At 46.2% G+C, this 20833-nt stretch overlaps 1 protein-coding gene across 6 annotated transcripts in view; it reads left to right on the top strand.

Moving 5' to 3' along the window:
* The window catches only part of PTPRU (protein tyrosine phosphatase receptor type U), a 76055-nt gene that overhangs the window by 12596 nt on the left and 42626 nt on the right, over positions 1-20833 (top strand). For all 6 annotated transcript variants that reach the window (XM_081055235.1, XM_081055236.1, XM_081055234.1 and 3 more), the window contains exons 2-8: positions 2652-2783; positions 5636-5907; positions 6454-6535; positions 6640-6755; positions 7132-7306; positions 7748-8041; positions 17719-18027. In XM_081055235.1, coding sequence (XP_080911361.1) covers positions 2652-2783; positions 5636-5907; positions 6454-6535; positions 6640-6755; positions 7132-7306; positions 7748-8041; positions 17719-18027 — 1380 coding nt within the window. The remainder of the gene's footprint in view (positions 1-2651; positions 2784-5635; positions 5908-6453; positions 6536-6639; positions 6756-7131; positions 7307-7747; positions 8042-17718; positions 18028-20833) is intronic.

The following is a 20833-nucleotide window of genomic DNA, read 5'->3' as shown; positions in this document are numbered from 1 at the left end:
GTGGTCAACCTGGCTAAGGTCAGTTGTAGGAGTTATTTGGCAGAGGTCAGGGGCCACTTTGGCCATGGTCAGCCGGTCTGGGGTTAGTCATTCAATCTGGTGGTCATTCTGGATGAAGTCAGATGGTCTGGCAGTTATCTGGATGACAGTTATCTGGGGCCACTATGGCAGGGGCAGTCAGCTGGGGGCCACTCTGGCACAGGTCCATCTGTCTGGGGTCACTTACCTGGGTCAGTCAGTCTGGGGGCTACTCTGGCTAAGGTCAGATGGTCTGGGGGTCCCTTTGACCAGGTCAATCAGTCTGGGAGTCCTGGCAGCTCATGTGGCCTGGCTCAGAAGGAAGCCAAGGAAGGAGCTGGCCGTTCTAGGCTCACCCCAGGGCCATGGGTGAAACATCTGGGGCAGCTGCCTTGTTACGTGTGAAGGAATGAGAAGGGCTTGAGCCCCAACAAGGGATCTAAATTCTAGGCTTCCCTTTCTGGCAATCCCTCTGTCTCAGGGAGGCCTTGGCTAAGACCCTCAGGAACAGGCTCAGCTCAGGCTGAATGAAATCAGCTGTTGCCTCCTTCAGGAAACCCTCCCTGACCATCCCTACTGGCCATCTCCTCTCTCTGTGCTGTTTTGTAAATCATTTTCTAGCGGGAGAGCTGAGGCCTTCTCAGCACAAATGGGGTTAAAACCCACTTCCCACAGGCCACAGCCACTATGCTGACCAGGGTTTTTCACATAACGAGGCAAAGAGCTCAGTCCAGGTCCTGCTCCAGCTCTGGAGAGAGGCTTCTGTTATGTCCTGCCATTCACTTGGTGCCAGCGTCATGCCTGCTTGTCATCGTTTTACGCTCTGGTGGTGTCCAAGGAGAGTAGAGGGAGACGACCCTACCCCCAACAAGGGTGAGCCCTTTTGTGCCTGGCTCTGCTGGGTGTGTTTCCATAGCCTACTTCACGTGATCTGCCTAACAGATGAAATAAGAGCCTCCAAAAGTGAAGTCACTGGCTGTATGTGCAGATGTCCACCACGGTTCCTGGCACGGGGTAGCCACTCCCCAATTACTGTCCATTTCTCTTTCCTCCTCTTCTTGAACCTGGGAAGCAGCTCCTGTTTGTTCCTTTTCCTAGTGAAGCCTTTTCTGGTGGGAAATATGGCCTTGGGCATCTGATCGACATGAGTTCAAATCCTGCTCCTGTTGCTCATGTAGACTCAAGTGGCACATGTGAAGAGCTGTTGTTTCCTGAGTGTTTGCATGTGCTAGGCATTGTGCTCAGTGGACCCCCACATTGAATCCTCAACAACCCCATGTGTGGATGAGAAAACTGAGGCTCAGAAAGGAGAAGTGACTTGCCCACAGTCACAGGTGTTGGTAAATCGCAGAGTCAGGATTTAATCCCAAGTTTGTCTGATGCCAAAGCGCACTCATTTATCTATCATGTTATACTGGACGAACCCTTCACCCCTTGGAGCCTCAGTCACCTTATCTGTCAAATGGGGAGAAGTACCAGTAGCTGGCAGGCACCCAGGACAGGGCCTGGCATGATTTGTGCCTGCTTCCTTACCACCTGCTCAGGCAATTTTCCGGTCTCAGATGCTTTAGACTACCCCTGAAGGGGCTCTAACCACTGAGGTTCAGAAGTGAGTGCAGGGACCAGTATGCAGTTACTTTCTGAACCAGTGGTGTTTATTAGGTGCCTGACTCAGGGCTTTGATGAACTAGCTAAGATTTATGGACCTCATTACCAACCAAAGTTGTCACATCCATTTCAATCTCTCCTTCCTTCCTTCTCTACTCATTTAAACTGTAAATGTTGGTTCCAAATCACGAGACTTTGCTTCCTCTAGTCATAGGTGTACTAATCCACATATGCCCGTGCTTTTGCGTGTCACATTCCTGCAGGCAGAGAACTAAGTTGGGTAACTTTGGACAATGACTGAATCTCTTAAGCTCATCTGTCAAGTAGGAATAATAGTGGTACCTGCCTCAGAAGGTGAGGCTTAAGTGATACTCTGCACCTAGAGCATTTAGTACTGTGCAGGGCTTGTTGTAAGCCTGAGATGATCGTGGCCGTTGTTATTTTTAAGGAGATACCATCAGGGCTGGCTCAGGGCATTCATGATCCAGCCAGTCCCTGGGTCTACTGTCTGTCTTCTATGCAGAAGATGGAGGGACAGGTGACAGGACACTGACTAGCAGTCAGGAGCTCTCGGTTCAAGCCCCACATCTGTCACTAATTAGCTGTGTGACCTTAAGGGAGTTACTCAGCCTCTTTGGGCCTCGGTTTCCTCATCTGTAAAATGGGGATAATTCTGGTCCTGATCTCATGAATTGGTGTGAGACTGTAATGATATAGTAATAATGATAACTAGTTTTTGTTGAGGAGGGTCTTTGATGGGTCATTGAGCAGTGGGGTGTCCTGGGGAGTACTAGGAGAGTAAGCAGTGTGAGGAGGTCTGGATTTAGGAGGAGATAATGAGAAGAGGAACCTTGGTAGAGGGAGAGAGTGGAGGAGGGAGAGTTTTGTTGGAGGGAACAATGTGGGGAGGGTGGGTAAGCTTGGGTAAGAGGGGACAGTGTAGGGGCACCACGAGGGAAGCTGCAGGACCCCTCCTGGCCAGCAGCCCTGCCCTAGCCTGTGTTAACCAGGCCCTGCCTTCACAGCCGGCTGCACCTTCGAGGAGACGAGTGACCCAGCAGTGCCATGCGAGTACAGCCAGGCCCAGTATGATGACTTCCAGTGGGAGCAAGTACGGATCCACCCTGGTACCCGGGCTCCTGCAGACCTGCCCCATGGTGAGCTTATTCTCAGTCACCATTCCCCCTTTGTTTCCTTCTAGGGACATTCTCCCCACTTGCTGTGTGACCTTGGGTGCATTACTTAACCTCTCTGGGCCTCATCTGCTTTTGGCATCTGTAATGACATATATGACATTGTGAACGTGGAGCTCTCTGGCAACTGTCCAATTGTGTATATCAGGTAGTTTTATCTGTAAAATGGGTGCAGGTTCAAGTAATCAAAGACCCTTACAAGCTGTAAGTTAAAACCCACCTACCATTACCCCTTATGCAGTTTAGCTCAGGATGCACTCTTACTCCTACCAGGTTCCTAAATCTTCCACCTTCTGGGAGGCTCTCTTCATCCTGAGAGCTTCTGAATCCTGGTTTCCCAGGACTTGAAGATGCTGACAGAGCAGTAACATTGGAGGCTGCATGTGTGTAAAACCTTGCTTCCTCTGCCCCCTTTTTCCTGTAAGTCCCAGATCCTTCCCAGCTTCCACGTTGCCCTGTCTCTCTTTCAGGATGGGGCACTTGACATTGTGAGCACTGGACTGGGAGTCAGGAGACTAATTATATAGATTCTAGTACTGGCTTCCTACTCTGATGGTGGCCCCTAGAGCACCGATTTCAGCTTCAAGTCCTGGCGTTATCACTTTATCAGCTGTGTGACCTTGGGCAAGTCACTTAACTTCTCTGAGTTTCCATTTTCTTAACTGTAAAATGGGGAGAAAAAGAACCATTTCCTAGGGTTATTAGATAATGCCTATAAAGTGCATAACAGGGAGGTGGCATGTAAGGGTTCAATTAAGGTTTAGTTGCTGTTGTTGGAGGTATTTGAGGGGGCCCAATTATTAGCACCCCTTTCACTGAGTGCAGAATCATTTGGGGATTAAGAAAAGGATAAGACAAACTATCAACCTTATTACCGATAAAGTCTGGGTTGGAGGACATAGCGTAGCATGAGAACCAGATGGGCTTGCTGAGGGCACCCAAGCATTGGACAGCCTTCAGACCCCTCTCCTTTGCCCTATCACAGTAGTGGGCCAGGGTCTAACTGTTCAGATCACAGCATGGCCCACGTAGCGCCTGCTGTCAAGGGTGCAGGGAAGGGGCAGCAAAGGTTTAGAGTGGAGGGGCCAAGACCTGAAGCGAACAGGAGAGAGGCACTCCAAGACGTGGCACCCTCCACACCCTCATCTACCACCATCTACCTCCAGGAGGCTTTGCCTCCTGGAGCCCTCCCTGCCTCTCCCTTCTGGGCCACTGTGCCCTCCCTGGAACTTTCATCTCTGCCTTCACAGGGCTCTCAGCTCCTTGTTTGGCCTCTGTACTCTCAGGTATCAAAATCTGACCTGCGTGACAGTGATCTGTCAAGGTGCCCTCCATGGTAGGGACACTGTGGGCCGTCTCCATATCCCCAGGGCCCCGTCGGGTACAAGGTGATGTGAATTCACCTCTAACAGTGCCTCGCTCTCACACACAAGCAGAGGCATATCCAGTGAGACTGGAGACATTCAGCATATACCACGGGGATGCAGTGGTCAGCAAGATAGACAGTCTCTGCTCTCTTGGAGCTCACATTCTATGGGAGGGTGATGGGGTGGGGAGAGAAGGAAGGAGGGAGATTCACACTCAGACAGAGAGCAGGAGAGAGGAGAAGGAGGAGCCACACGGATGAGGGGAGTAAATGAAAGAGAAGGGGAGGGATGCAGAGTGAGGAAAACCTAGGTGAAAAGAGAGAGGAGAGAGGTAGAGGGAGGAAGAGACAAGAACAAGTATCAGATGGAAAGGGGGAGAAAGACACACAGCTGCTCAGAGGGAGAGGAGAGAGGGGGATGGGGGAGTAGGCCAAGAGAGACTCCTGGGGCAGGGGGCTGCCTCCTCCTGGGTGGGGATGGGGACCTGGGGTTTTGTTTACTACCCCATTGGGACTGAGCCAGGCGCCTCCTTCATAGGCTTCTGGCTCAGAGATGAATGAGAGGCCCTCCAGCGGAGTCCCTGGAGAGTCCTCCCAGAGCAGGGAGCTGAATGTGCTTGTGTTGGCTGGCAGCCAAGCCCAGGGGAAGTAGCGCTGGGTGGCTGTGAATACCCCCTTGGCAGCTCCTGGGACCTTCTCCTCACAGAAGGGAAGTCATAATCCCCCAGCCAGGTCCTGAGGAGTCCAGCCCACTCTCACACCCCATCCCCAGACTAGCACACAGCCTGGATCTCTGGAGTAGGGGCAGGGCTGCCTTTCTTCAGGTTGGAAATCAGGAGACTTGTATCCCAGGAATTTAGACTCGGGGCTGGGGGCTGGAAGGGTAGTTAGAGTCCTTTCATTCAATCTATTCTACACATTCATTCAGCTTGGGATCAGAGGCCTGTGCTGAGGACACTGTGGAGCCTTGAGGCATCACAGGCTTGTAGGAGACCTAGTACCTTCATTAATGATCAAAGAGCCAGGCAAGAAGCCCATAGAAGGACTGGGGCGAGACTTCAGAAGAGGTGGCCTTCGTCCTGCGGACTCTTGAATCCTGAGATGAATGACCTAGTCCCTGCCTCCAAGGACAGCTTAGAATGTGGGGAAAGCCTTGGATCAGCATGAGCTTGGATTATGATTGTAGGTGGTAAGGAGCCATAAAAGGTTTGACACAGTCAGATTTGTGGTTTTTTTTTGCTGCTCTAACTCTCTCCTTTGGGAAACAGATGCAGGGAAGTGAAGGGACTTACCCAGTGAATCAGAGCTGGGACCAGAACTCAGAATCCCTGACTCATGTTGGTCCAAATGCCTGGACTCCTTTGTTTCTGCCTCCTCCTCTGTCCACCTGATGACCCTGGTCCTCCCCCAAGTTCTCCTCAGCTCCTAACTCTTCCTCTTCTCTTTCTAGGCTCCTACTTGTTGGTCAATGCTTCCCAGCACGCCCCAGGCCAGCGAGCCCATGTCATCTTCCAGAGCCTGAGCGAGAATGACACCCACTGTGTGCAGTTTAGCTACTTCCTGTACAGCAGGGATGGGCACAGCCCAGGCACCTTGGGTATTTACGTGCGTGTCAACGGGGGTCCCCTGGGCAGCGCTGTCTGGAATATGACTGGATCCCATGGCCGTCAGTGGCACCAGGCTGAGCTGGCTGTCAGCACCTTTTGGCCCAATGAATATCAGGTGGGCTGGATTCAGTCTGTGGTCAGCCTATACCTGGGGGTAGCAGGTTGAGGGGTGTCAGCTTGAGGTCAGAGTAAGCAAGGGCTGAGGTTGGAATTAGTTTGTGTTCAGCATCAGGGTCAATATGTGGTCAAGGTCAGGGATTAATCTGTGGTCAGCATTGGGTTTCAGTGATGGTTCAGTCTGGGTTCAGCAGCAGAGGTCATTCTTAATAGGAATGAATAGTCTATGGCAGGGGTCAAGGGTGAGGTGGAACTGCACTGACCCAGAAACCCTGTCTGGCTGGGAAGAGTTTTGCTACTCAAGGTAAATGACCTTGGGATCAAGGAATGGGATAGAACCTCTGGCCTTGACCTTGTCAGCCCTGGCTGCTGACACCCCACCTTCCCCACTAGCTGGCATGGTTGGAAGGGTCATTGTGAGTGGGACTGACCTCTGCTGGTTGCAGATGGGGCTGGAGCAGAGCTAAAAGGGGGCTCTTGTGGCTCCTCCTCAGGCAAGGCTGGAGGCCAGTCAGTATGACAGGGACCTTCCCGCCTTCCCCAGGTGCTGTTTGAGGCCCTCATCTCCCCAGACCGCAGGGGCTACATGGGCCTAGATGACATCCTGCTTCTCAGCTACCCCTGCGGTGAGTCCCAGCCCACGCGGGCACAAGGTGAGGGGTGCGGGTGGCCACGGTTCCTGCCTCTAGGGGACATAGGCCCAGCTCACGCCTTGGCTCTGTTTCCGCAGCAAAGTCCCCTCACTTCTCCCGCCTGGGCGACGTGGAGGTCAACGCGGGCCAGAACGCCTCTTTCCAGTGTATGGCGACAGGCAGAGCTGCCGAGGCAGAGCGCTTCCTCCTGCAGGTGAGGGGGCGGGCGGGGACCTTGGCCAAAGGTGTGAGGAGGACTTCGGGCCCTGGCCCCCAAGTCAGGAGCTGACTCCTTCCTTCAACCTCCAGCCCCGGGCACAAGCCTAGGTTCTGCTCTGCCCTCTTGGGAGCCTCCGTTGCCCCAGGACAGAGCGCAGCTCCAGGATTCCCCAGCTACACTCTCCATCAAAGGCAGAGCGACTACCTTTGGTTCCTGTGGCGCAGCCGGTTGCAGGAACCCCATGGGCCCCCAGCGTAGTAGGGACAGCTAAGTGGGGCCAGGACAGTTACTCGCCTGACTCGCCCGATTCGTGGGGGGTTAGGACTCCCCCCACCCTGGCGTCCCTGACATCGCCCCTCTCCTCGAGCAGCGGCAGAGCGGGGCGCTGGTGCCCGCGGCTGGAGTGCGGCACATCAGCCACCGTCGCTTCCTGGCCACCTTCCCGCTGGCCGCCGTGGGCCGCGAGGAGCAGGACTTGTACCGCTGCGTGTCCCAGGCCCCGCGCGGCGCAGGCGTCTCCAACTTCGCAGAGCTCATCGTCAAGGGTCAGCACAGGCACGGTCGCCGAGGGGGCATCTGCTCCCTCCGAGGGGCGGGGCCGGCGAGGGGGGGGCTCCCAGGGGCGGGGTCTGACTGGGAGGCGGGCCTGCGGAGGGACAGGGTCAGGGTGTGAGCTCCGCTAGGCTGGGCCTGGCTGTAAGGACTCGGGACCCCGAGGGGTCATGCGGTCAGCCTGTGGAAGCGAGGATTTGGGATTTGGAAGGGAATGAGGGAGAGGGTCTGGGCTGAGGGGTGAGGGAGGGGTCAGCCTTTGGAGCGAGCCTCCCCTTAAGGCCGGGACATTTCAAGGGGGCCCAAGACTTGGGAGTTAGTTGCATGAGGGGTGTGAGAGGACAGGGAGGGCTCTTCGGGATTTGGATGGGGAGCTGGGGGCCAGGACCTCACAGCCGCACCGTTGGCTTCGCCTCTCCGCCCTGTCCTCGCAGAACCCCCCACTCCCATCGCACCCCCGCAGCTGCTGCGCGCGGGTCCCACCTACCTCATCATCCAGCTCAACACCAACTCCATCATTGGCGACGGCCCGATCGTGCGCAAGGAGATCGAGTACCGTATGGCGCGCGGCCCATGGGCCGAGGTGCACGCGGTCAGCCTACAGACCTACAAACTCTGGCACCTGGACCCCGACACCGAGTATGAGATCAGCGTGCTGCTCACGCGCCCCGGGGACGGCGGCACCGGCCGCCCGGGGCCGCCCCTGGTCAGCCGCACCAAGTGCGCAGGTGGGTGCCTCCTGGACACGGGTGGGCTCGGGGAAACCGAGGGGCGAAGGAGCACGCATCTGTGCTTCTAAAACTTTCTAAACTGTTGTGATGTTTGCTCATCTTTGTTGTGGTAAAGATAATAATGACAGCTAAAACTTCTGTGCCAGACACATATGTATGTGTACGCGCATGTGCGTGCTCACACACACACACACACACACACACACACACAGACACACACACACCGATATAAAACTCCCAACCCCATCAAGATACTCTTGTCATGTGATTGGCCCAAAGTCACACAGCTAGTGGCAGAGATGGCATTGGAACTCTTGCCTGGCTGGCTCCAGAATCTGTGTTCTTAATTTTATATTATATCATCTAGATAAACAACTTAAACATTAAATACCAGTGTGTTATTAAATTCTACCTCTTGCATTCTCTTGTCTGGGCATTTGAGTCTGAGGTCCGCTCTTCCATGTTAAAACGCGTGAAGCAGCTGTTAGGAGAGATGGCACACCTGCACGGGAAGAGCCTCTTTTTTTTGTTTAATCTGAAGAGAGATTGAGAACAGAACCATTTTCTCACTCTGTGATTTCAGCGGGTTTTTTTATTGGAATTTTTATTGCAGTAATTGTAGATTCTTATGCAGTTTTAAGAAAAAATACAGAGAATTCCCCATGTCCTTACTGCTGTTTCCTGCAATGGTAACATTTTGCAAAACTGTAGTATAATATGTCACCATCAACATATTGACATTGATACAATGTACAGATCTTATTCAGACTTCCCTAGTTTCACTTGTTGTCATTTGTGTATATGTGTGTGTTTAGTTCTATAGAGATTACCACATGTGTAGTTTTGTATATTTACCACCACGGTTAAGGTGCTGAACAGTTCAACCAATTTGAGAATCCTTAGCGTTGCTTTTTTCATATCCACACTCACCTTTATGCCTTCCTTTATCCTAACCCCTGATAACCACAAATCTGTCCTTCATTCATAAAATTTTATTTCAAAAATGTTATACAAATCATGAAATCATATAGTATATAACTTTTGGAATTGACTTTTTAATTTGATACTTTGAGTTTCATTGAGATATAATTCACATCTCATACAATTCACTCGTTAGAGTGTACAATTCAATGTTTTTTAGTATATTTGTAAAGTTGTACAACCATCACCATAATCAATTTTAGAACATTTTCACCACCCCAAAAGGAAAACTTACACCCTTTAGCAGTCCCCCTGCCCCATTTCCTTTTAACACTTCCAACCCTAGGCAACCACTAATTTACTTTCTGTCCCTATAGATTTGACTCTTTTGGACATTTCATATAAATGGAATCATACAATATATAGTCTTTTGTGACTGGCTTCTTTCACTTAGGATAATGTTTTTAAGGTCTTTCCATGTTGTGGATGTCAGTACTTTATTCCTTTTTATTGCTGAATAATATTCCATTGTATGGACATACCACAATTTATTTATCTGTTCATCTGTTGGTGGTCATTTTGGTTGTTTATTCTTTTTGGCTATTATGAACAATATTTCTATGAATATGTGTGTACAGGTTTTGTGTGGACATATGTTTTCATTTCTCTTGGGTATATAGCATATACTGGGGGTGCCAAAAAATGTATAAACATAATTTGTATTCATCTTTTGTTATCGGTATATATTGAGTAGTATAATTTTAATACAGTTTTTCCTTTCTTAAAATGTGTATACATTTTTTTGGCACCCTTTGTGTATGTCATATGGTAACTATGTTTAACCTTTGAGGAACTGCTTGACTTTTCCTGTTTTACATTCCCATCAGCAATGTATGAGGGTTCCAGTTTCTCTACATTGTCACCATCACTTGTTATTACTTTGTTTTCTGATTATAACCCTCCTAGCGGTGTGAAGTGGTATTCCATTGTGGTTTTGATTTGCATTTTCCTGATGGTTAATGATTGAACATTTTTTCATGCGCTCACTGGGCATTTGATTGTCTTCTCTGTAGAAATGTCTATTCAGATCCTTGACTTACTTTTAAGTTGGGTTTTTGACTTTTTATTATTGAGTTGTAAGAGGTCTTTATATATTCTGGATACTAGACCCTTATCAGAAGTACCATGTTTCCCCGAAAATAAGACCTGGCTGGACCATCAGCTCTAATACATCTTTTGGAGCAAAAATTAATATAAGACCCAGTCTCATTTTAATATAAGACCAGGTCTTATATAAAAGGATGTAATATAATATAATATAATATAATATAATATAATATAATATAATACCGGTTCTTATATTAATTTTTGCTCCAAAAGATGCATTAGGGCTGATCGTCTGGCTAGGTCTTATTTTTGGGGAAACACAGTATTTGCAGATATTTTCTTCCACTTTTTAGGTTGTCTTTTAATTTTCTTGATGGTGTCCTTTGAAGCACAAAAAAATTTTTAATTTTGATGAAGCCTATTTTTTTTCTTTTGTTGTTTGTGCTTTTGATGTTATGTCTAAAAAATAATTGCCCAATCCATCGTTTTTGTTTTTTTCTGAGAGTTTTATAGTTTTAGCTCTTACGTTTAGGTCAGGGGTGTCCAAACTATTTTCAACGTTTTTTACCAAGGGCCATATGCGGTAAAATATACAAACAGCCACTCACTCACGAGGTGAAGTACTATTGCCTCACCTGGTTTATTTAAGTAAACTAAATATATTTTCGGAATTTGCTGTGGGTCAATTAACAATGGATTGCGGACCGCAGTTTGCGAACGGGCAGCAGTTTTGACACCCCTGATTTAAGTCCTTGATCTATTTTGAGTTCATTTTTGTATATGGTGTGAGGTAGGCATCCAACTTTATTCTTTTGCCTGTGGATATCCAATTGTTCCATTTATTGAAGCATTTATTGAAAAGACTCTTCTTTTCCCATTGAATTGTCTTGGCACTGAGATTGACTTTTTTTCTCAGCATAATTACTTGGAGATTCATTCAAGTTATGTATATCAATAGTCCGTTCTTTTTTTATTGCTGAATAGTATTCCATGGTGTGGATATACCACAGTTTATTTAACTATTCACTTGTTGAAGGACATTTGGACTGGCTCCAGTTTTTGGCTATTACAAATAAAGCTTCTATGAACATTCATGTACAGGTTTTTGCATGACTATAAACTTTCATTTTTCTGGGATAAATGCCCTAGGGTGTAGTCAATGGATTATACAGTAATTGCATATTTAGTTTTATCAGAAACTGCCAGATTGACTATATTGTTTTACATTTTCACTGGCGATGTATGAGTGATCCTGTTCTCTTCTTCCTTGCCAGCAATTGGTGTTGTCATTATTTTTGTTATTTTAGCCATTTTCAGAGGTGTGTAGTAATATCCCATCCTGGTCTTAGTTTTCATTTCTTTTTAATGCATAATGATGTTGAATATCTTTTCATGTGCTATTTGCCATCTGTATTCCTCTTTGGTGAATTGCTCATGTCTTTGCCCATTTTCTAATTGGATTATTCGTTTTTTACTGTTGAGTTTTGTGATTTCTGTACACCTTTTAGTATATGTGCTGCCGAAGCGAGCACTTCTGTACACCTTTTAGATACTGGTCCTTTGTTGGGTATGTAGTTTGTAAATATCTTCTCCCAGCTTTTAACTTGTCTTTTTATCCTCTTTCCTAGTCTTCTACAGAGCAACCATTTTTAATTTTGATGAGGGCCAGTTTATCAAAATTTCCTTTTATGGATTGTGCTTCTAGTGCCAAGTTAAAGAACTACTTGCCTAACTCTAGATCCCAAAGATTTTCTCTCTCTCTCTCTTTTTTTACTTCCTAAAAGTGTTATAGTTTTACATTTTACACTTAAGTCTATGATCCATTTTGAGTTAATTTTTGGATAAGGTAAAAGATTTAGGTCAAGGTTTATTTATTTATTTTGGTCAATCGATAGTCTTAAGTATTTTTAAAAGCTAATCTGGAACCTCCTAAAATCCAGTTTAATGTCACATCTAGGGAAACCCTTGGGTGGTGGGTCTGAGTATCCCAGTGGGAATTACTTTCTAGCTGAGGGATCTGGGTCAGGCTACTTAACCTCTCAGAACTTTAGTCCTCTTGTTTTATACAATGGGAATAATAACAATCTTTACTATACAGGGTAAGTGTAAAGATTCATTCAACAAATGTTTATTGAGTGGCTGTTATGTTTCAGGTACTATTGTAGTTGCTAGGGCCGTAAGACTGGGACCCAGACAAAGACCACTAGCCTGTGAGTTCTGCATGTGGAACTCACATTCTGGTGGGGCAGGAGGACAGTAAACAAGTGAAGTATATAGTTTGTCAGAAGATGATAAGTGTGGTGAAGAATAAAGCTGGGAGGGAGATGGGCTGTGGGGGTAGGAGGATTGTTATTTTAAAAAGGCTCAAGGGACCTGTTTGCAGAGAAGCACACATTTCAGCAGAGGCCTGAAGGAGGTGAGAGGCTGAGCTGAGCAGGAAGCTGGAGGCATTGCTGGGTGAAGGATCATTTCTGGCTGACTGAACAGCAAACTCAAGGGCCTGGAGACTGGAGCATGCTTGGCATGTGTGAGGAGCAACAAGAGACCAGTGTAACTGTGGTCCAATGACTGAGGGGGAGATGGCAGGAGAGGAGGTCACACTCATGCTGGGGGTGTGGGACTCAGGGCCATTTTACGCTGAGTGACCTGGGGAGACATTGCAGGGTTTGGAGAGCAAGAACAACATCCCCTGCTCTGCTTGAAAGGATGATTCTGGCACTTTTGTGGAGAATAGACTCTAGGAGGGCAAGGGGACTAGAGGAGAGACCAGTGAGGATGCTATTGCAAGAATCCAGCTGAGAAATGATGGAGGCTGGCTGCGGGGAGGAAGTGTGGGAAAGCTAATGAAAAGTGGTTAGATTCTGGGTTGTTTCTGATGGTAGCACTGTGTTTGTTGATGGATTGGACATGCAATGAGAGAGAGGGAAGTAGAGAGAAGTCAAGGATGGCTCCAAGGTGTTTTGCTTGAGCAGCTGGAAGGATGGAGTTGTCATTTATTATGAAGGAGAAGCCTGTGGGAGGAGCAGGTGTGATGGGGATTTGTAGATCAGGAGTTTTGTGTTGGAACTGTTCACTTTGAGATGCCGATTAGGCGTTCGAGTGGAGATATCCATCAGGCAGATGGATTTGTGAGTGTGGAGTTCAGGGAAGAGGTTCGGGCCGCAGATATAAATTTGAAAGTCATCAATATAGATATGGTGTAAATGGTACTTAAAGCTATGAGACAGGATGAGGTTAAAAGCCCTCATCCTGGTCTTTCTCAACCAGGGGTGATTTGTCCTCCAGGAAACATTTGCAGTGTCTGGAGACATTGATTGTCACAACTGGGTGCTCAGGGCATCAAAGGGTGCAGGGAGTCAGGGAAGCGGTTAAACTTTCTACATAAACAGCCCCCCCGCCGTTCCCCGCAACAAGGAATTATCTAGTCCAAAATGTTGGTCATGCTGAGAACCCCTGATTTAGTTCTTAGATTTGAGGGAATAAGTGTAAATGGAAAAGAGTGGACTTGTGAAGCACGCTCCCTGGGGCCCTCCTGTGTTTTGGGTTAAATGCAGGTAATTGCATATAAATGAATTAAATACATGTGAAATATAGTGTCTAACACACAGTTAAGCATTCAGGAAATGACACCTGTCATTATTATGGTGTTTTTAACTCTTCAAAGCCAGTTCTGGTCAGAAGAAAAGAAACTTTTACTTAGAATTAAGTACTTAGAATAAAAGAAATCAGAGCTAGGGTCTATAGAGAATCTCTGGTCCACTCTCCTTAGTGTACACATGGAGAAACTGAAACCCAGAGAGGTGCAGGCACTTGCCTGTGATCCCACAATGGGTCAAGAACCCAGGTTTCCTGGTGATAGCTGTTGATTGTTTCCATTTTACAGATGAGCAAACTGAGATTTAGTCACTTGCCCAAATCTACATAGTGAGTCCATAGCAGAGTCAGAACCCAAGTTTGAATGTCCTGATTTCAATCCAGTGTTTGAAACAACAAATGACAGCTGCCACCAAGGGCTGAGAACCCACTTGGTGCCAGGCACTGCTAAACACTTTACACAGGTTGGCCAGGATGGCAGCTCAGGCAAGGACCAGACAGACAGGACCCAAACAACTCATCCCGCCCCTCTTAATTACAGCTTTTTGTCGCTGACTTCACCAACCCCTCCTTGGCTGACTTCACCACCCCCTCCTTACTCAGGGGCCTCAGCCAGTGGTTGTTTTGTTGTTGACCAGCTGTGTTGTCATCTCCTCTATCCCCCTGAAACTCCCCTCCCACAATATTATTTACCATAAAAACAATAATGTAATGTCAGTAAAAGGCATTTTTAAAAATCATTCTAAACCTCACCATCCTAGCCCAACAGCTGTTTCAGTTTTTCTGTCTTCTTCAAATCTCTGCCCATATGTGTACTGTACATATTTTTACACCCTTGTCATAACGATGGAGAAAGCATTTGTATTCTGCTGCCTTTGCTTGGTGTTGTTACATGTGTTATGTTGCTTATAATTATGTTTATTGGCTATAGAAGTCCACTGAGTGTCTCCATATTGCTGGACTATTTGTTCCTAGATTCCTATTATTATAAATGATACCATATTGTAAAACTTAGTGCTTATAGTGCTTTATTTCCCCCCAGAGTTGTTTCTTTAACATAATCCGCCAGGAGTGGTTTAAGAAAGGGCTTAGATATAGATTGCTTTAAAAAATGGTTGTGCTAATTTATGCGGTTACCAGTATCTCACCTTAGTGCCCACACATTAATTAATTAATTAATTTCCATAGGCTGGGCAGTTTGATTCATCGCATGTAACCCTCACACTTGCTCTTTAAAGAAGGCGTTATTATCTCCATGTTTTTAGTCAAGGAACCTGACATTCCAAGGGGGTCCAGTCACTTGCCTGAAGTCGCAGAGCTAATGAGGGGTGGGGATAGGACTTGAAGCTTGGAGCACTGGACCCCACTCCATAGCCTCTTCCCTGAGGAATAGTTGAGTGGTTCGGGGTTATTGTATCCTCATTAGCGTTATTAAACTACATTGTGGCCTAATGTAACAGATGTTAACTGTTAGCCTCCTTGTTTTAATGTGAAATTTGACCTTTGATCTCTGAGCGGCCTGCAGCTCCACGGACTATGGAGGGGTAGGGCTTTGAGGTCCCCAGGTTCTGTTTTGTCAGTGTGTGCTGGCAGCTGAAGAGAGCGTGTCTGGGTGCCAGATGGTTTTTGGAAACACAGAGAGACTCATGAATTCACACCCCTCAATCAACATATCAGTCCGTAGTCAACAAACTATTTGAGCCTCTGGATCTGCCCAGATTTGTTCAGGGTGGGGAGAGAAGAGAAAAATGAGCTTTCTTTTCAAAGACCTCTCAGTCTAGCGAGGTAGACTCAGCTGTTGGAGAATGAAATACCCCATTATGAGAATGGGAGGTTTCATCTTCCAAGTGAGAGGTTGCTATTTTGTGCCCTGCAAAATGGTTTTAAAGAACCAGGTGGAGCAGGTTGCCAGTATTTCAAAATCTGGAGGCTTCACATAAAAATCTGAATTTCAGATTTCTCCTAAAAAATAGGAGGACCTGGCTACCCTGAGCCTGTAGTCCTGTATGGCAGCATTGTCTGGAGCTAGGCAGCCCCTGCCCTTGTTTGGATGGGAGGCTTACTGTCCTGTTTGTAATAATCCCGACCCAGCCTGCGTCACCGGTTTACATTTAACTTTCCATGCCCTTCTCTAAATGCTGCAGGAGGGCAACAGAAGCAGTGCATTTTGGTCAAGCCTGGAAGGATGGAAAGGAATGTGGGGCAGGTATTCCCGGGGGTAGGGATGGTATGAGCAGAGCTGCAGGGACCGAGACCTGCTCTCATTAGTGCAAATGAAGCAGTGGTATTTTGGCTCCCATAGATACCTTGGGACATTACACAAGGGACAGGCAGGACCAGAGCCAAAAAGTCAGGAAATAAAGCAAGGACCTCTGAGCAAGATGGCAGAATGAGCACACACAGTCTGTCTCTTCCACTGCAAACACATAAGAATGATGGGTTAAAACAAAACGACATAGAAAAACATTAGGAAAATCTCTGTGGACCGGGACAGGAGAGAAAACATAAGTGTGGTAAGTGGGCTTGCAGCCAGCAGCCCCCAGGTTGTAGTTAGCAGTGGGAGCCAGCCCTTGATTGTCCTTATCGGATAGGGATCTAGCCCGCCGTACTCATGGGGAGAAGGGAACCAGACTCTGTAGGAGGTCAAAAGGTGGGCCTTGCTCCTAGCAGGTGCTGAAATACCTTTGTGGTGGGCCTTGCTCCTAGCAGGTGCTGAAATACCTTTGTGGTGGCCCGTTATATGACTGAAAACATGATGTTTGCCCATGGCTCAGGCAAGAAAGGAAAGCTCCCTGGTGGAAACAGAAACTTGTATTGTGCTGTCCATGGGGCCAGCCTCTAAGGCTGTGCTCCCCATGCACGCTGAGTAAAGAGCAGCCTGGGCTGATGTTTCCCTCTGCATCTTTGTCAAGTCCGTCCTGAGCAATTTCATCACATAAAAAACTATAATAGGGTTGTAGTTAATCATCCCAAGAGGCTAAGCAGGCTCTTCACCTGTTCATTAAGGTGTATCCTGAGACCCTCTAATTGTGGACGCTTTGGTGGTGCTCACAGAACTTAAGGGTAACGAAACTACATTGAACAGTCAGGGTGCAAAAGAGAAAAGGATCCTTACAAGTTATCTTGACCTCTTCCCTCATTTTACAGGTGAGGAAATTGAGGCCCAGAGATGTGCTTACAATCACATAGCTGGTCAGTGCAAGATGCAGGACTAGGGGCTGAGCCCCTGGGCTCCATCCTGGCTTTGCTTCAGAAGCCCCAGTTTCTTTATTCATAAAATGGGGCAACTTTCTGGCTCCACCGAGTCCTCAAGAGGCTGTAATTGCCATCATCATCATCATTATTATTATTACTATTATTTTATTATTATATAACAGATTGTATTTCCTTTTTAGCTTTGGCAGCCAAGGAACTCACTACTCAATTTGAATCTTATCTTTAGACCTCACATGGGACCTAAGGGCATGCATTTCTGTTCCCCTAACATTCTCTGGCATTATTTAACTACTTAGCTCTCATTTCCCCATCATCTTGATTCCTATATATTATCGTATGTTTCAGAACAACTTTGGAATTAATCAGTTAAGAAAAATACAGCAATAGGTTGATTTATACTGGCCTGAAGTCATCCAGAAATTAGGAGGTGAACTGTGTTATTAAAACAAGATTATAGCTAACATTTGTGAGGGCCTGTTGTGTTTTAGCCATTGTTGCACGTGCTTTGCAAGTATTAAACTTCACAACCATCTTATGAGGTAGGCCTATTATTATCATCCCATTTTGCAGGTGAGGAAACTAAGGCTCAGAGAGGTAAAGTGACTCAGTGGTTGCCCGCTGCAAGCGGCAGAGCCAGGATTCACATGTAGCTCCACCTGACTCCGAAACACACACTTTTACTCCCTGTTCAATTTTCAATGTTCTAGGGATTCCCTCGAGCTCTTGGGAGCAAAGGAGGGATGATCTCAGTCAGCTGACTAATGTTCTTTCTCTAACCCCTCTTCTTTTTCTCTTCCTGTTTCCTTTTCTTTCTCTCTGCTTCTCGGCTTCCCCAGAGCCCATGAGAGCCCCCAAAGGCCTGGCTTTCGCCGAGATCCAAGCCCGCCAGCTGACCCTGCAGTGGGAACCTCTGGGCTACAATGTGACGCGTTGCCACACCTACACCCTGTCCCTGTGCTATCACTACACCCTGGGCAGCAGCCACAACCAGACTATCCGGGAGTGTGTGAAGATGGAGCGGGGTGTCAGCCGCTACACCATCAAGAACCTGCTGCCCTACCGGAATGTTCACGTAAGGCTTGTCCTCACTAACCCTGAGGGGCGCAAGGAGGGCAAGGAGCTCACCTTCCAGACGGATGAGGACGGTAAGAGCCCCAGTCTGATTTCCCAGGGCCCTCCGCGCCTCCCACAAACACCTCACGTCTGAGACTGAAATTTTTATAGGGAATTTTTTGCTTAGGATTAAACCAACTGTATAACAACAAAGTAATGATAGCTAATATGTATTCTCTGGAAGCCTTTGGGTTAATTGGTATAATTTCTTCTTTAAATTTTGGAAGAATTCAGCAGTGAAGCCATTTGGGCCTGGAGTTTTCTTTGTGATGAGGTTTTTTTAAGAACAGTTTTTAATTTTTAAAACAGATATTAGAATATTCAGGTTTTCTATTCTTGTATTGGTTTTGGTGCACTGTGTTTTTAAGGACTTTGTTTATTTCACCTGACTTGTTAAATTTCTTGACGTAAAGTTGGTTATAATATTCTCTTGTTATATTCATTTAATGTCTGTGGGGTCTATGTGATATCCCCTTTTTCATTTCTGATATTGGCAATTCGTGTTTTCTCTGTTTTCTTGGTTACTCTTGCTAGGGGTGTATAAATTTTATTAATCTTTCCAAAGAAACAACTTTTGGCTTAGTTGATTTTCTTTATTGTATATTTTCTATTCTTTATTTCCCTTTTTGTACTTTCTTTGGAGTTGATAGACTGTTCCTTTAGCTTTTTGGGATGGAAGCTTGTTAGATCATTGATTTTGAGCCTTTCTTTATTTCTAATGTATGCATTTAAAGCTGTAGATTTCCCCCTAATTCTTGCTTTAGCTATATCCCATGAGTTTTGACATGTCCTATTTTCATTATCATTCATTTCAAAATATTTTCTGTTTTCTGTTATGATTTTTTCTTTGACCCAAGAGTTATTTAGAATTATGTCGCTTAATTTCTAAGCAATTGGGACTTTTCTAATTATCTTTTTATTATTGATTTCTAATTTAATTCCACTGTGGTCAGCGTATATACTCTAATTTTAGTCCTTTTTGAAATTTGATCCTCACTTTATGTCCTAACATAAAGTTAAATTTTGGTAAATGTTCCATGTGTACTTGAAAAAATGTGCATTCTGTTATTGTTATTTATGTGAAGCTAATACTTATTAAGTATTTAATACCTGTCAAGCATTATTCTGAATGCTTTTCATATATGAATGCATAGAATTCCATGACAACCCTCTGTGGTAGGCAACTATTACTATCTCCATTTTACAGATGAGGGCACATAGCTAATAGATGGGCTGCAGAGCTGGGTTTCAAACCTGGCCATCTGCTTCAGACTTTTCAATCTTAACAGCTACGTTCTTCCCCTAGTATAGGTCCAAAGCCTTCCCCCAGATTCCTGCAAATCCTCATATGCGCTAAGCTCCTTGGTTGATAGTTTTTCTTGCCTCCCCACATGTGCAATTTTCTGCTCTGCACAGCAGTGGCCCAGACACAAAAGTCAGCTCCTTCCTTGAATTTTCACGAAACCCCACTCACCCATGGCAGCACGTGTGCCCCAGGCCCTGTGAGCTGCGGTGACGATCTGCTGCAGGTGGGAGTGAGGAGTGCAGGGGTTCACTCTGAAGAATTGCAAACGTAGAGAAGGAAAAACTTAACTTTTTATCCCCTTCTATCCATCTGAGGTTCATTGATGGGGGCGCAATAAATCAGATTAAGAAAAGACAGATTAATAGAAAAGCTCAGGAGTTTATTACCATGTGCATCACACATACACATGGGAGTGAGGACTCAGTGATGAGTAATCAAGGGGTGGTTAGAACTTGGGCATCATAACAAGACCAGTGAATTTTTAGAGACCTGACAAGACAAAGGAAAAGGACTTTGAGATTCTTGGGGTAGCAAATTATGCAAAGGTAAAAATGTGGGGAAACTAATGGTAAATAAGGGCTAGTTAGTAAAATTTATGTAGATTCTTCTGATCTAGAGTTGTCTCAGAAAGATTAACTTCTTCCCTTCCTGGTAGAGAGGGGAAGGGGAGCACCTTTACAAATTCTGTCTTGCTTTTAGGCAAATAGGGGGAGGGGCAGAGAGCTTCTTTTGTACAGTAAGTCCTCACTTAACATCATCAATAGGTTCTTAGAAACTGCAACTTTAAGTGAAACAACGTAGAACAGAAACCAATTTTACCCTAGGCTAATTACCATAAACAAGAGTTAAGTTCCTACTGCATATTTCTGGTTACAAAAACATCACCAAACTTCTAAATAAAGACCCTAAACACGTCTAACATTAAACATTGAAATAAATGTCAGCTATACATACATTTAAGAAAGATGAATAAAAACAAGTAAGATAATTTTTTTCCAACCTGCTTATTCTAGTTCAGGGTCGAGAATGGCTGGATCCTCTCCCAGCAGCTCAGGGTGCGAGGCAGGACCCCAGCCTGGACAGGACGCCCGTCTGTCACTTACACACACGCACCCACACTCACTCAGACAGGGACCGTTTAGACACGCCCATTTACCTCACATGCACAGTTTTGGGATGTGGGAGGAAACTGGAGTCCCCAGGGAAAACCGATGCAGACATGGAGAGAATATATAAATTCCATACAGACCAGTGACCCCAGCCGGGAATTGATTTCTTTTCTTACCAATGTTATAATGAAACGACACTGAATGAAAGGACTTTATTCGAGTATCTGCTGTATCTTCTTCTCCTCAATTTCCCTCTCAATTTTCAGTTCAAAATAATTCTTATGCCAAAGGGGCATATTCTGCTACCCTTCATAAACAACCTCAAGTTCAACATAAGATCACTCTATCCTTAAAATCTTTTGACCTCTGCCCCTCCCCCTTGCCTCTCCAGATACATTGTTGTGGCCATTTCACCCCACTCTG

Source organism: Rhinolophus hipposideros, assembly GCF_964194185.1.
Source record: "Rhinolophus hipposideros genome assembly, chromosome: 8".
In the NCBI taxonomy this organism is placed as follows: domain Eukaryota; kingdom Metazoa; phylum Chordata; class Mammalia; order Chiroptera; family Rhinolophidae; genus Rhinolophus; species Rhinolophus hipposideros.
Note: the sequence above shows the minus strand (reverse complement) of the source record. Positions and strands in the feature narration are given on the sequence as shown.